At 44.3% G+C, this 13,662-nt stretch overlaps 1 protein-coding gene across 1 annotated transcript in view; it reads left to right on the top strand.

The window, feature by feature from the left end:
• The window catches only part of MFSD14A (major facilitator superfamily domain containing 14A), a 561,753-nt gene that overhangs the window by 411,905 nt on the left and 136,186 nt on the right, over positions 1 to 13,662 (top strand). Inside the window, exon 10 of the mRNA XM_069641591.1 lies at positions 786 to 883. Coding sequence (XP_069497692.1) covers positions 786 to 883 — 98 coding nt within the window. The remainder of the gene's footprint in view (positions 1 to 785; positions 884 to 13,662) is intronic.

Below are 13,662 nucleotides of genomic sequence, written 5' to 3'. Positions count from 1 at the left end.
CACCTTCCCCTTTGCGTTCTTGCTCTTGCACGATCTGAATGACACAAGGCCTAGTAAGATCATTTGTCTTGTCCTCTGTCCCTTGTCGCGCATTGAAACACTTGACTGGTGCGTTATAAATGACATATCATAACAGCTATGTTTCAAAAGCCAAATGTCTGTAATAAGCCTGCTATGAGAAATCCTGCAAAAGGTGCATTGAGAAAAACTACCAGTAATTGAAAATTAAAAGATTTGATGCATTATGCACAGTGTCATTCTGGGGCACAGATTTCAGATCATTACTGTTCTTGAGAGAACATGTAATTTGCACCGTTTTGAGAGTATGGTGGGGAGAAAGTAATCTAACATGTAAAACACATTGATTTCTTTGTAAAGAATAGCACCTGGTAGAATGTATTGGTCTATTTGAAGTGTTTGTTGAGTTAATAAAAGTATTTAGCAGCATAAAGACGGTGCCTTCATTCTGTGGCTTTGACTGCCATACTCTTATTGTTGCCATACTTGTATTGTGCTACGTTTCAATAGGAGTGACTTAACAAAGAGAAGAAGCATAGGTTATTAACCCGTTCATCAATGGTATGCCACCTTTTCATCTTTCAAGACTGATCATACCGTTCCTGTGAATATGATGCTTCTTAAAGCCTACTGTAAAAGTATTACCAGCCTTGAAATGTAATTTGTGATCAGTACTTTGCTAAATACTGCGGTGAAGATTAACATTGTGTGTTGACACTTCCTGTGGGTGACCATCATGTATAACTTTCACTAAACTTGTTTACCAGGATGATGTGGGCAGCAGGAGCTGTTGCGGCAATGTCCAGTATCACTTTCCCAGCAATAAGTGCGCTGGTCTCCCGAACTGCTGAAGCTGATCAACAAGGTAAACGTGTTCAGAACTACGATTTTGCCATTATAATATTGAAAAGCAACCTTTTTTTAAAATAAAAATGCACCAAAAATTCTGTGGGCTTTATTAGTTATATTTTTTTTTATAACTGTTTTGGGTAGGTTTTAGCAATATAAAAACAGATTGAGCCGTAAAATACTGATGCAGTTAAAATGGTGTATCAAAAGTAAACTTCTGATTTAAAACAAAACCAAACGAGCCACCTACACTATAGGTGAGCATTCTTCTCTTTTCCAAGCACACACTCTTAAGGAATCCTACTGAAATGTATCGGCTGTTTTATAATGGTGGTATGGGTGATTATCTTCCAAGACACACGGAAGAGAGATTCACATGTGCAATCCTGTTAAGGTATGCCCACTTACTATTGCATGATTCATGGTTTTTCAGTGATTCACCATGACTTATTGGGAGGATAGTTCAGGGGCAACCCGTTTGTCTTGGAAGCGTGGCAACACGGAGCACCACAGGTTCGAATCCCGCCCCCATGCTTAAAGACTGAACTAAGCACATTATAAAAGATTAATTCATGTTATATGACTTTGAAATCTGATGTAGCTGGATTTGAAGGAAAATCTGTTTTCATAATGTGCATCATTATACCTTGTTGCCTACCCCGCAAGTTCCTCTTAGATTATGACTGTTTCCCCACAAACCAATGAGTAAGCTGAGGAGAATGGAATGAAATGGGTGGTGGTGCCCGGGGTATGTTTAATGGTGGGAGGGCAAAATGGGGCAGTGCTATGAAGCCAATTAAGTGTCCACAGTTTGTTCACAGTACACTCTTTAGAAGAGTTTAACTTTTGAAATCTGAAGCCTTTCTCACCACTGAGATAGTTGGTTATTGCTGCCATAAAATGACCATCTGAGTCTAGGCATCACTGGTATTACTCTTCCTCTCTTAACTTGCTGACCTATTCTTTTGGGTCATGTTACTGCATTGCCTAATTTTCTTTTCTTCCATACAAAACTGACATTGTATATTTTTGTTGGGTTTCTTCTGTTTCCACTTTCACTTCATCTTTCTCTATCCTGAGTTTCCGGCTTACTTGCTTTTGTTAACCAATGCCGATCTGCCATTTAGTAACAGATGGCCATACACAGACTAATGTGTATAACCCGCTTTTTAAGAAAAAGCTTTATTAATTTCATTAATATGTGTTTTTTTTTCAAAATTCACACTGAGGGAGGCATAACACTATATATTTGAGAGGTATAGCTCTGCATCAACATCAAGTTCGTACCTTGCTCCTTTTCATTTGTAGGCCCGATGCAACAATCTAATTTAAATGCCAGATATACATCTGACGTACCTATATGCAAATATCAGTTACTTGTCATTAGTACAACTGTTCCCACCAACCCAGAATACCCAACATTGCACTTATGTCATATTCACTTGTCCTTTGAAATTCACAGCTTCGATATTTTACAGATTCTGTCACTATTCATGGTGGCCTAAGGGCTGACAGGTAATCAAGAATATCAAATAATTCATGCCAGAATGTATACCTTATGGTTTCACCAACATTACTATTCAGCTCAAGCGTCTTTCTGCAATTGTCTGGTGCTTCACATCAACCATATATCTCTTAAAACTAGCCCATCTGTTCTCTTTCAAGCCATAGCCAATGACCTTTTAGCCAGGACAACGTAAACCAGCTTAGCTGTGGCCCTATGCCAAAAGGTCCCCACCACATGTGTAGAGAGTTCACTACACCTTTATTACAGCACCAACACTTAGGAACGTTCAGATGCGTAGACCGGATTGTCTAACAAGTGGGGCCTGAAGCTAATGTAATTGGGCCCACCACAGTAACGTTGACATCTGTAAATGCCCTAACAATGCTGCTGAGTGGGCATTTTTCCGATTTTGGGTGGGCCTTGCCCGCTCAGGCCCTACCTTGTCTATGCCTCTGGAAACGTTGCTTTTCATTTTCGCTAGAATCAATGGGTTATGAATGCATATTGAGGGCATTGATTTACTAAATTAAACCTGTTAGGAATATTTTTCTTGTTGCACCTTTCCCTCCATAGATACCTACCTTTAAAACCTGTCCTGACATTTGGAGGTCTGCAAAGCCTTCTGCTTTACTTCCCTTGCCTGTTTTGCTCATTCTCATCAGAAAAGTGACTAGTCCCTAAGACTGTCGGTACTGAGAGAGTGTTTCGCTTTATGTATTCTTACAATTGCACACATTGTCTTATAGTAAAGTGTAGTTACGTTTTACCTAATAACTTTTTGGTTACTTTGCCGATGGGCCTAAGTGAAACTAGTGGCATATGTGATTTTTACCGTTTTGTGATGTTCTTCTCATGTATTTTCCATGAATGGTTACTAAAGGTGGCTAGCACCCTAAAATGGACGTATCACAAGATTTATCTTGTTATTTGGTCATTGTTGGGGAGTTTTACTAAAGTCCACCTATGGTAGGACTGAAGACGACTCACACTTGTGGTAAAGGGCTTCAACTATTCGTATAGGCCTGAACCACACACATTTCTTGGTAGCAATGGCTGAGCAGCCAGGCTTATTTTAGGAGGGAGAAGGGCTGTAGTTGAGTACAAAGAGCTTTAAGTACACTTTCACACTGTGGTTATATAAAACTATGCTTATTTATTATTTATACTAGGCAATGTTAAATTCAAAACAATTCAGGTAGGTAAAAACAGTTCAGTTCACACAGATATTTACACTCGATATTTGCTCTAGCAATACTCATTTTAAACAGTAGACCTTAAGATGATAATCTGGTAAGTACAAGAGTAGTTTTAGGTTAGCAAATTACACATTAACCAACAATTACTGAACTAGCAATACTGGTAAGTTAACTCTAGGAAAGACATTTCTTAAGTCCAACCCTATCTGGGGTATGAGAATCTCAAAAAGTCAGATGGGGGCACTGAGGGGTTAGGGAGGGGCAGTAACCCTTGGACGGCCGAACAAAGGAAGACAGACACTGTCAAAGTCGTCAAATACACAGATGAAGCTTTTCGTAGAAAGTAACAAAGTTTTATTCAAAGGATTCAGGGGGACCAAGTAGGCCATCTGAAGGATTTCAGGCCCTAGAACGGGTGTCCTTGGGCACAGAAGAACACGGTTGGGTCGTCCACCCCAATGTGACTCAAGAAGCTTAGGGGGAGCGAACAGCAGCACGTAAACTGCCTAGATAAGTACCCAGGAGATAAACGGTACCTTCTATGATGAAGAGCGATGTCATCGGAGTGGTCCCCAAGGTAAGGCGACCGCTCTGGTTTGGGTATCTGGCCTTGGTGGCTAGATGAAGAACTTTTGGCTGGAGCAGACTGTCGGACTCAGTCACAGGGATGCCCAGCAGATGATCTTCACAGCACTTGATTGTGGAGACTCGACACAGGCTTAGGAACAGCAACGGTTGTCAACCGGCAGACTTTCTTCCTTCTCTCGATGCTTGACTCTTCTGAGGGGACTTCTACAAGCAGGATAAAGTCTGTGTAGGCCCCGGAAGATGCCCACATGCTTGCAGCCGGAAACCGTGCTTGACATGACGATGCACTGCAGCAGTGCCATAGGTCCCAGGCTAGTCAGGTTTTCAGGAATGCAAGGTCGCAGCACTTCGTGCGATAGCCCAGAATTGAAGATGCTCTTGAGACTGGTTAGTCCCACCAGTCCAGGGAGGAAGTTGTTGGGTCTGGTTCTTCCCTGTCGCTTAGAAGAAAGGGCTGGATCTGCAGTGGTCACTCAGTCGGCTTGGCAGTTACTGGAGGTGGCTGCAGACGTCCTTCGCCATGGTTCTTCCAGTGGTTGACTCCGGTTTCAGCATCAAGACCCTCGCCATGTATGCAGGATCTCAGTTAATCAGCATGCATACAACATTCAAACTTTAGGGACAGCCAGGCACCCAGTTAGAACTGTATCTAAGCATACACACTGGATGACAAACACCTGAGGAGTTTGTGTCCTCCAAGCTTCCTGTCCTCCCAGGTGCACTGGCGCCTCCGTGCAGGATTCCCAATCAGAGCCCGTTGAAGACACATGAGTGAGCCGGCTCCCCCCACCCAGGTTTGCAGAGGAAGACTCGAGAAAGGTCAAGCCATCGTGAGTTGGCGAAAAGACAGGCCGCACTTTAGCTCAATGGTGACCCCTGTGTCCTTTACCACAGCTGCGACATCAGCCTGCATGTAAAAATCACAAAGTCGGTAGAAAATATCCACTCAGATAGACTTTCCAATGTAACTAGAAAGTTACAGGAGAGGTGAGAAAAGGAATGTATGCCCTCAGCCCTCCATATAAGGTGGGTTGGGCTGATCTCACAAAAGAAAAGATTAGGTAGGATAACATGTATCCCCCTATCCTGGTAACATCAAATTGGCACAGGAAAATAAAATAAAAGTAAAAAGGGAAGCTCAAGGAGCTCCCAGCAACACTGCACAGAAGATGCTGTGTGCTGCAATAGTAAAATACAGATACCATTGAAAATGGAGGAAAGCAGATTCCTTCAAAGTTAACCAAAAAGGGTTCCCTGAGTGACCAGAAAAAGAATGAGTGAGTGAGGAAAAAGGTTCCCACTCAGGAGAGTCAGAAAAACCCAGTAGTTCGCAAAAAATGCTGGGGGACTCACTAAGTGGGGAGAATTGCACACAAGATGGAAATTGTACCCAACAGTCATCTTGTCCTTTGGCCTTCTTCCTACAGTCCAGGTCAGGAATTGGCATATACGGTTACCCCTATCCCTGTGAAAGCTGCTGTTTTCGCGGGCAAGTGGGCTTTGTGTGTGTGAGCCAGACAAGGGGGCTAGGACTGTCGGGTCCAAGTCCATATCCTCTGAGGCCCAAAAGTCTGCTGCTGGTCAGATGTGTTGACCTGGGCAGTTTGAATGTTGCAGATGGTGGGCTTGGGCTAGCTCCCAGTCTGAAACTTGGATAAAAGGAATGTTCCTGCAGCTATTTGGGAGATCGTTGAAACCAAGACTTCTATGAAGACCAACATCTTGTGGACGACCAGAGGATGACTCCTGCAGCTGACCAGCATTAATTCCAGTGATTGGCCCAGTGAAGCCCTGCTCCTCTGTCTGATCCCAGAAGACCCTTGTTGGTGCTTCGACCCTTAGACCAGAGGGAACAACCAGTATCGACCCCTGATCGAGGCTCTGTGCTTTGGAAACCTTCGGAAGCAACCATGGACTACCCCGGCTACCTCGCTACAGCCTTCATTCCGGGCAGAGCCTTGGGACTTGCAAGATCTTCAGCATACGCCATAAGTCACCTGTCCTTCCATTTACAGCCCTCTTGAGACAAGGGAAGCTGTGCTGGGGCTGCTTCTATGTTCATGGCTGGAAGATTACCTGTTGCCGCCTGACGGTTGTGACTTCCACTGGCACAATCTCTCTGCAATCCCGTGAGGTGTTGTGAAGGCTCTGCACTTCAAAGTCTGCATCTTTTCTTCATTAGGGGTCTTCTTTAAAACATTGCCTGGAACTGTCTGGTGAGAACCGCGACCAGCTCCAGACACGATAAGTGACCTCTGTCCACGATCCCTAGAATTCCCTCACTCGAACAAAGCCAGTTCCCCTGGTAGAATCTGAGTCATGGGGCTAAGAGAACATCCCTGTTTATGTTCCCTTCTTTCCCCGTCTCCCTTAGGGTAACATTGGGTGTAGAGCCCTTATCCCTAAACTCCGTCTGCCCTAGCCTTCAGTTGTCCAACCTGGGCTAAGCATCACTTCCAAGCATTAACTTGGGAGTAGGATAGAGTTAGGGCACGTTCCTGACTGGAAGTAAATATCTTACTTTAAAGAACTTTCAAAACACCACCACAGCCCACTGCATCAGTTCTGAAATACCCTCCAAGAAGAAACCATAGTTGGAACGTGTGACTTTTTGGGCACTAGGCCCCAACATTATTAGGGCTGGACTTCATAAGACAGAGGGAACTAGGTGTGTGATATGATATGGCATTTATAACGTGCCTATTCTATCCTTCTATGCTAAGCCTATTCTAATAGCCTGTGCTTCCTCGAACTAATTTGTTTTTCCTGTATTTCATTTTCTTGCCTGTTGAATACTGGTGTTTGATGCATATGCAATTTTGTGTCTACGGGTGAAAGAATATATGTTATGTATGCTTTTCGATTTGGAGGATTCATACTTTTTTCATACAATTAGTCCAAATTCATGACATATCATCAAAACAAAACAGCTTGTGCTAGTGAGAACGGTTTTCCAAATAAGACCTTCAAGCTAATTCAGAATTCACGTAAGTTTTCCAACATAGTTTCTAACCCATAAATAACACAAGGCATAAAGAGTAAAACATGATTACTTGAACAATGGAATATTTAGCTAATCTAAAGTATACCCTTTTTAGTTGAGCAATAAGGTTTTACTTTACTTCTATGTTTTTCTTCTGTTTTAGATGGAGCCTTTGATAGGGTAAGCCCCAAAATGGGAGACCCATCACTCTAATTTAGAGCCTGCCCCCATCCGGTTCATAGTGTTTTGGATTTCTGGAAATGTACAGTTAGGTTGTTGTTTTTGGCATAGGTGGAAAACGCTGTCAATTTAAATTGGATTCCAATAAGGGTTAAGTTAAAAAACAACAAATCAGCCAGTCCGTTTAGGATTAAATTACCCAGTTTTACCAGAAAGGAAGCAATCTTTTACCATAACTCGGCGATATACGAGAGCTAAAAATTAAAATGTGTTGGAGCCAAGATACAACCCTGCCGCAAGCCAACATAGGTTGGCCGCGAGAGTCGCCTTCCTTGTTTAAACTAATTTGGATCGAAGTGTTGCACAATAAAATACGTTTTAGTATGCCCTTGGGTAACTTCCACTTCTAAGTTTGAACCATAAAGCTTCCCTTTGCACTCGGTCATATGCGCTGGACAGATCAATACTCGTCAAGTAGTAGTTGTAGTAGCAGCCACCTAATCGCATCCCTCTACATCAAACCAGTCAGCAATGTAGAATATTACAGCCCACTAATAATTCTTCTGACAGGTAGCCTTTACTCTCCCCCTCACTCATAAGGTAATTGTATCATAGCTGACACTGTCCTTAGCAGAGCTATTTTCCCATAGCAACCTGACCAACATATGGGGTCTAACTCTCTGAAGATTAAACTTTAGGAATCCCCATCTGCATCTCTTGATTAGTTCTGTGGGGAGAATTATAATGTTTGTAAGTCACTCTACCCACTGTAGAAAGTGGGAATATGAATAAGAGTTCTATTTTAACAACGTGCCCCTCTCCAACACATTACAATGATACACCTACTCAGTCTGCCCTCACCATAATCCCCAAATACTAGATACTTAAACCCCATATCAGTTAATACCATATCCCTTAACAATGTGGGAATATTATAAATGACAAAGTTAGATCCTAAATCTCTAGAATGTGTATCTCTCCAAATTCCTCGGCTATCCCTTTTAGTTGTTCCATGACCACCTCTTGATTGGAGACATGTTGCACAATCTTGTCTGCGTATAGAGAAACCCTGTTGGTGACCTCACCTGCACACACACATAGTCACAGAAATATTTACATACCATGCATGCTAGAGATTCAATTACTAGCGCAACTATTCAAGGCAATAAGGGGCATTCCTGATTAGTTGGTGTCCTTAAACACTTTCCATTTGCACAATATCATTCCATAGGTTCTGACCCTTGCTACTAGATCCACGTATGGCAGTGAAACTTCTCATACACTGACGACCATCTTTCATAAAACATTCTACATATATTGCCTATAAGATGAATTATGGGAGTATAGGCTAGCAGCCGCCAATGCCGCCTGACCATGCCGCCTGACCATCACTTTATGTATCTAGTTCCAAAAAGACTCCTACGGTTCTGCCGCATACTCTACCCAGGGAGAACTCCTTTCTGATCCTCATGCACTTATTTATGTATCGCTTCTCTAACCTATGTGCCAGTACTTTACACAGTGTTTTGAAGTCCACATTTTTTCGAGACCGGGCAGTACAATTCTAGCCTAGCCTTTTTTGGCTTAGGGAGAAGCGCAAGTACTGCCTGCAGCATTGTTCTAGATTGTTCTAGATAATGTCCTCGCCTCAGAAGCCAGAGGCCAAATGATGCTTATATTCTTGAAAAAGGTTCACTGTAAGTCAGTCAATGCCCTGTGGTTTGCATCTACCTAGCTCCTCCGTTGTCCAAATAATGTCCTCCGTATCAGCAGAGTCATCATTGTCTTTATTCTGTCCCGATATATAATGTTGCATTCCTCATATAACCATTCTGCAGTCTGCTCCCGCGACACCCTAATTTGATCAGAGTACATCTTCTCGTAATGTTGATGCCATGCTGAGATCACCACATCACTCGGGGTACAGACTCAGATGGAACACAGTCGAGCGTGTGGTGTTGCGCTGTGAGAGAGGACTCTGCCATGTAACTAATGTCCATTTAGAAGTGAAGCTGATGGCGCAGCTCAGTGATCCATGTAATTATTTGTAATGCATTTAGTGAATGACCTGACATACAGGCCATTCTTTAATCGCTGAGAGTGTACAGATCGCAGAGCCCTCCCCATCCGCTTCACTGTATTTAAATAAATGATTTTCCCTGGTAGAGTACAGCCAGTTTCTAACCCGAGCATTTTAACACATATGTTCCAGGAGCAAAATGTTTGCAGCATGTTTGTTTAATTAGTTATTGACACAATCTCTTGGTGGAATTCATTGCAAAAAATGGCGACTGTGTTTTGCTGACTGAAGTGAACTGTTGTCTTTGCAACATATTTAGTTTGCTTTTTTTTTGTTTTTTGTTTATATATATTTGGCTATGTTGTCGAAGCTACCAATGTGCTTTTACTTCAGAAGCTACATATAAGGGTCACTTTAAATAACAGAAGACATTGATCTAGCAATAATGCTTTTATTATTTTTAAAACCTGCAATGAATTGCATGCTCAAAGAATGTCTCCAGTTGTTACCACAGGCCCAGGGCAGTAGGGGTTGGGCACGGGGCAGCCAGGGCAAACAGCCATGACTGCGGGATTGCCTTTTAGTGAGATCGCAGCAGGGCCTATTTAATGGGGAGGTCTCTGGCAGTGAGAGTGAACACTTTTGCAGGTCTTCAAATGGTAACAAAATCCAAAGGGCTACTTCAGGGTCGGTGGGGAGTACATCTGTCATGACCACTGCTTTCAAGGAGTCAGGACCTACCCAACACCCTTGGAAACAGGCTCATAACATGCCTTATCGGCACCAGCAAGTCCCAATAGGGACCTTTTGGACCTTGTCCTGGCACCGGTGGTGCCAGGCTCATAGTAAGGACCCGTCCCGGCACAGGAAGCACCGGGCTCATATCAAGTGTAAAAGTGCTTGGGTGAACCTACCTGAAGCAGACCATGCTGCTTACTTACCAGCCAGATGATGCTTTACTCTCTTCTAACAGGGACTACTTTTCTTTTTGGGTGGGGCAGGCACCACTCCCTGGATCACTGATGCTGGAACTCTTCTGGAAGCAGGAACTCTTTTACCTGGGCGCGGCTGCGGTGGAAGAAGACACCTAAGTACTCCTATGGGCTATTTAAACCACACCCGATTGGTACCACATGCTTCGCGTTATTCTGCATCTGCAGCAGGACGCTCACCGCGTCAGCTCCAGCGAATCTTCAGCTCCGGATCCTGTAGTTAAGAAAATTACCTGCTGGGAACCAATCTTCAATCTTCAGCAGCTCCTGCAAAACAAAAGGCACAGGTTAGACAAAGGCAAAGTTAGCGCTTCAACTCACCCGAGCCATCGGCAGCATCCAAGTCGTTTTCTTTTCTGCATTCCGCGTCCGGCATCGGGCCTGCAAAGACAAAGAACATTGGTTAGTAACGTTCAGTTACAATACTGCTTACCTGTGTTGCGCTTGCTCCAACTTTGTTCGCGCTGCATTCCGGCACCTGTAAAAACAAAAGGGGACATTAAGGTGCATTCTACGGCCCTAAAGCAGTCTTCCTACTTACGTGCCTTCGAATTCACCATCTTCTTGTTACGCTCTCTGCCACGAATCTGGGAGAGCATCTTCTTTGGCATCGACAGCATCCTAAAAGCAAAAGACATAGACATAAGGAAAAAGACATTTAAAGAGAGCAATCCAAGGAGAACTTTAATACTTACAAGTCACGCTCGTGCAGCAAAACGGCGGCATCGCTCTCACCTTCCCTCTGCAATCAAGAGACGGAACTCACATCCAGTGAAGTAACTGGACCCAGCGCCCCTGCACAAGACGCAGGATGGAGAGCTCAACATTCACTTACTTAAGGTGAGGACAACAATCATCTGAGTACCACGGGGAGAAAGGGAGAGAGGGGCTAGAACTTCTCCCATCCTTCCAGCCACTAATACCTTGATTTTCCACTTGCAGACACCTCACTCTGCAGGTCAAGCTTTCGGTGAGCAAGGGGCCAAATCCGGGAGCCAAACGAACCCTACGCCTAACTTTGAAGACGTTTGCAGCGCCCAGCCCAAGACCAGCGCCTCCGAGGGAACCAGGTGAGCGTTACAACATCACACAGGTTGTTGGGCACGGTATCACAAAGTTGATGACAAAAAAAACAAGGTTTGGTCTTTACTGTAAACTATTGCAGCACCATAAGTGTGCCAATCATTTTTATCTGAAATCAGCAGTGCATCTCAATACTGGTTAGTACAATGTTTGTGTGGTTGCCCTTTGGGCAATTACAGGTTGGACCCTAAGCATGTATACCCTAGTCCATTTGTGAGCAATAAATTACATCTGAGCAACACCATTTGCCAAGTTATTTGATTTGGGGGCCCTAAATAAAAAGGCCCAACCCTCACCTCAAGTCACATCCACTCGTCAAGATCGGGGGTTCCTTTGGACCCTATGTCCATTCCTAGCTCGGCCCTATGGTCATGTGAGGATATTGATAGGGTCATGAGAAGGATGACCTTGGCAAACTTTAAAAAAAAAAAGACCCTGATTAATTTAAGTCTTCAGTCCACCCCACCCACGACAGAGGCTTCTGGTTCTCAGATCCCTGTATTGGCCACTGCTTCTCAACCTCCTTCAAAAAGGTCTTGCCGATACCCTAGCTACTCTATCGCAGCAAGACCCCCCCCGCCCACCAAGTCATTGACCTGTATGACCCGGACACTGACAATGGGGACCTCTATGTATCTCAAGAGGCCGCAGATCCTTCATATGGGGATGATGATGACCCAGATCCAGACATGTATAACATGGACTCTCCCGTCAATCAGAATCTTCCTGTGATGGATTCACCTATAAGTAACCAGCCACTACTAAATGACGTGCTTGTCAAGGCGGCTGAGCATTTCCAGATAGCAACGCAGGAAACTCAACAAGACAAGGACTTTGTTGACGATATTTTGGGGGATAAGAAGTTCATTCCCCTCTTGCGGTCTGTGCAGCGAATGATACAACCCTCGCTGGAAAAACCTAACCAGACGCAGGCAGTTAACCCCTGCATAGAGAAGCTCTTCAGACCTACTCCATCAGACCCTCTCTTTATCAGGGGACAGTTCAAGCCTGACTCTCATGTAGTTACAAGGAAGAGAGCAGGAACACCCCTAGCCACCTCTGAGGTGCCTCCAGACAAGGAGAATAAGAAGCTGTATACAATGGGGAGGAAAGTGGCCTCTTCGTCTGCTTTTCAGGCGAGGATAGCTAATAACTCCACTCTTTTGGCAAGTTATAACTGCCATAAAAGGGATGAGGTTTCTGCTTTGTTGTCATCAGCCCCTGAACCCCTTAAGACACAATTGGCCCTCGTGGCGGCAGAAGGCAGGGCAGTTTCAAGCTGCATGTTAAAGAGTAATCTTCATGCCGCAGACAATGCAGGCAGAATTATTGCAGAAGGAACCATTATTAAGCGTCACGCTTGGTTACGCCAATCCGGCTTCAAGCAAGAGACGTAAGCCACACTTCTCAATATGCCCATTGAGCCCAACGTACTCTTTGGAAAGGCCGTTGAAGACACCTTGAAAACTGCTAAAGAGGAATACGATACACTGAAGTCATTGGGCCAGCTAACCAATAAACCCGCTGGCTAGAGGGGTTATAGTCCTTTTCGTCTCTTACGCGGGCAAACTTCCCTGAGCGGTTCAGGCTACAATAAAAATCTGGGAACATCCTGGGTTAACAATCAAGGCCAGGCATCTCAAAGTTACCAAAGGGGGCCGCGCAGACCTCGCGGCTGGGGGAAGGGCTCCTCCTCTAGAGGTGGTACCACACCTCTAAAACAGTGACTACCCGCTTCAGGTGCCCTCCCATGCCTCTCCAGTAGGAGGGCGTATTTCAAGCTTCACCCAAGCATGGGAGGGAATCACCTCAGACAAATGGGTGCTGTCCACCATGGCGGGCGGTTATTGTGTGGAGCTCCTCGAGTGACCCCAGAACCATCCCCGTGCCAGAAAACTCACTCCAAAGAAGACCAACACTTCCTCCTCAAGGAAATCGCCACACTGCTCCAAAAGGACGCCATAGAAATCGTCCTGACCAACCAGGTAAACAAGGTTATTTATTCAAACTACTTCCTTGTGCCAAAGAAAGAGATAACAATGCGCCCACTATTAGATTTACGCCCTGCAAACAAATATGTCAAGCCACAAAAGTTCCACATGACTATGCTACAAGAAGTAATCTCTCTGCTAAAGTGGGCGGACTACATGGCAACACTGGATATGAAAATGCCTATTTTCATATTTCAATGTTCCCAGCGTACAGAACATTCTTGCGTTTCAAGATAGCAAACCAGCACTACCAAT

This window comes from Ambystoma mexicanum, chromosome 1q (genome assembly GCF_040938575.1).
Source record: "Ambystoma mexicanum isolate Mex_15411 chromosome 1q, UKY_AmexF1_1, whole genome shotgun sequence".
Classification (NCBI taxonomy): Eukaryota; Metazoa; Chordata; class Amphibia; order Caudata; family Ambystomatidae; genus Ambystoma; species Ambystoma mexicanum.
This window is presented reverse-complemented; position numbering and strand designations above follow the sequence as displayed.